At 59.2% G+C, this 2,443-nt stretch overlaps 1 protein-coding gene across 1 annotated transcript in view; it reads left to right on the top strand.

Moving 5' to 3' along the window:
* The first annotated feature begins 955 nt into the window (after positions 1 to 955).
* Positions 956 to 2,443, top strand: part of ATOSB (atos homolog B) — a 4,978-nt gene continuing 3,490 nt past the window's right edge. Inside the window, 2 exon segments of the mRNA XM_010163727.1 lie at positions 956 to 1,177; positions 1,180 to 2,028. Of these exon segments, the coding sequence (XP_010162029.1) occupies positions 956 to 1,177; positions 1,180 to 2,028 (1,071 nt within the window).

Below are 2,443 nucleotides of genomic sequence, written 5' to 3'. Positions count from 1 at the left end.
TGTGCATTTCCTCAGCTCTTGCAGCTGTTTTGGAATTTACCATGTCAGAAAAACTCGTGCCCAGGATTCTTACAGCTTTCAAACTGCACTGAAAATCCAAAGTGAGGTGCCATGCAGCACCGAAGGAGGCAGGCTCTGGAGGCAGGCAGGGGTGGGTGAGTGGTGCAGGAGTCCATGGTAGCAGGTACCACCCAGCTGCTGATTGAGGTAGTGGAGGTCTCTGGTCCAAGCTGGTAGAGCTGTGATGTTAGGTTGGGTTTCCCCAGCTACCCAGCCAGGTTTATGTCCCTGCTGTGGGGCTGGCAGTGTAGGGCACCAGCCCTGCCTCATTCAGCACGTGTGGCCGGGGCAGTGCTGGGAGATCTTGTTGCTGTTGCCCAAAGGGTTGATTACAGGCTTGAGCCCCTGTGACTGGTCTGACTTGCCTGATTCCTGCCTGTGTTCCAGAGCAGAGCAAGCACATTGAGTCCTTGGCAGAGGGCAGGCCCCCTTCTCCCCACTTGTCCATACTTGTCCCCAGTAGCCTCCAGCCTGGGTAGAGGCTCCTCTCTGTGCCCAGGCTGAGAAGGAAGTGCTGATCCTACGGGTGGATGACACCACAAGGTTGCCTGGAGAGCCACACCAGCCTGGTTCCTCTTCCCTTACCCAGAAAAGGAGCTCCAAGTGGGGCTGAATGGGGAGCTGACCTCATCCCAGCAGGTCCTTTGCAGCCACAAGCCCAGATGAGGATGGACAGTCCCAGGCTGATCTCTGTCCTCCTGCTTTCTCTTTCCAGATGCTGTGCTGCAGTGCACCCTGTAGCAGAGGGCTCACCCAGGCATCCTGAGCAAGGAGGGGTCCAGCTCCCACCCTCTGCCCTGTCACCCTGACCCGTGGCACTTTACACTCCCTCTCCTGCTGCTGCATGGGCTGTTGTGACTCCGGCTCCGCTCGGGGTCCAGGCAAGTAAGGCTCCATGCGGCACATCCACGCCGAGACGTCCCTGCCCCCAGAGCGCAGCACGGACCACAGCCTGTCCCAGCCCAGCGGAGAGGCACCCTTGGAGCCTTCCTCACAGCACTGCAGCCACCGTGGCATCCTCATGGGCTACAACGAGACAGAGATCAAGCGCCAGAAGGTTTACCAGGTCTCCATCTTCTCCCATCTCTCCAGCAACTCTGAGAGCACGGAGCGGCGGGGTCAGGCAGCCGACCAGCCATCAAGAGGGGTTACCCTGAGCAGCGAACTGCAGAGAGGGGGCGAGATCCCAAACGAACTCACTGGGGTGGTGGGGGGGTGGATGGCAAGCACGAAGGGGACCCTGAGCAGGCTTCCCTGGATGATGATGATACCTTTGAGGATGGTCTGCTGGTGGAGGAGCTGTCCCTGTGTGGCTCTGCCCAGCACTTCTCCCACAGCGGGCTGCGGGTAGTGGAGCACCGGTGCGAGGGCAGCCCTAGCCACAGCCCCAAGGCCAGCAGAGAGGATAAGTTGCAGGATACCTCCTCCTCCTCTTGGCCTCAGCACATTGCTTGCAGTACTTTGCACGTGAGAGACAGTTGTCCTGTCTCATCTGGGGATCAGACCACAGACTATGGGGAACGGGCAAGTGACCACAACTTACTTCACCGTGATTTGCACAATATTGCACAAACAGCCCAGTTGGATTCTGGTGGGAAGAGAGAGAAGCCAGGGAGCAGCCCAGATCACAGCAGCAGGGCTAGCGGAGAAGAGGAATGGCCAGTGGTGGCCAATGGGTGCAAGGAGGCCCCAGCTCTGCACACAGCTCTCAGCCCTGAGCCCAGCAACTTGAGCTCCCTGGAAAAGACACCCTGTGGGAGCAGCCAGCTCAGTGGCAGGCGCTGGCCGGCCGAAAGGAAACAGTTGCCCGCTGGTGAGGTTGTGGCTGACTCCTGCTCTGAGGACGAGAGCCTGTCCCCACCAGTGAGGAAGAAGAGGGTCTTGCCGTGCCATCCAGTGCCCACAGCTTGCCGCAGCACCGATGCCAAGGGGGCTCCGTTCTGGAATCACCTGCTTCCCACGGCTAAGGTGAGCATGGCTGGCGGGGGTCCTGGGGACAGCCAGAGCTCAGGCCTGTCCTCCTGAGCATTGTGGCACAGCACCTTGTCCTGTCCCAGTGTCACAGCACTGGTGTGAGCAGGACAGTAGCTGATAGCTAGCCCTGAGACACACAGCCTGTAGGCTGTCACAGATTCTTTGACACCTTTTAGTCACTGGATCCTCTGCTTGCAACCAGCTTTTTAGCCTGGAGAGCCATGCTGGGACAGGCCACAACCTTCCTGTGATATGCATCAGGGCAAGGGTTTGGTAGCAGGGACTGGACATGCTCTGGTGAGGGAGTGGGAGCCCCAGTGCTGTGTGCAGAGATGGCACTGGCTTTTCTGCAGTTGTAGGGTGCCCGTGGTGTGTCCCCAGGGGACCACAAACTCCGAAATGGGGCAGG

This window comes from Antrostomus carolinensis, unplaced genomic scaffold (assembly GCF_000700745.2).
Source record: "Antrostomus carolinensis isolate BGI_N321 unplaced genomic scaffold, ASM70074v2 scaffold30162, whole genome shotgun sequence".
Classification (NCBI taxonomy): domain Eukaryota; kingdom Metazoa; phylum Chordata; class Aves; order Caprimulgiformes; family Caprimulgidae; genus Antrostomus; species Antrostomus carolinensis.
Note: the sequence above shows the minus strand (reverse complement) of the source record. Positions and strands in the feature narration are given on the sequence as shown.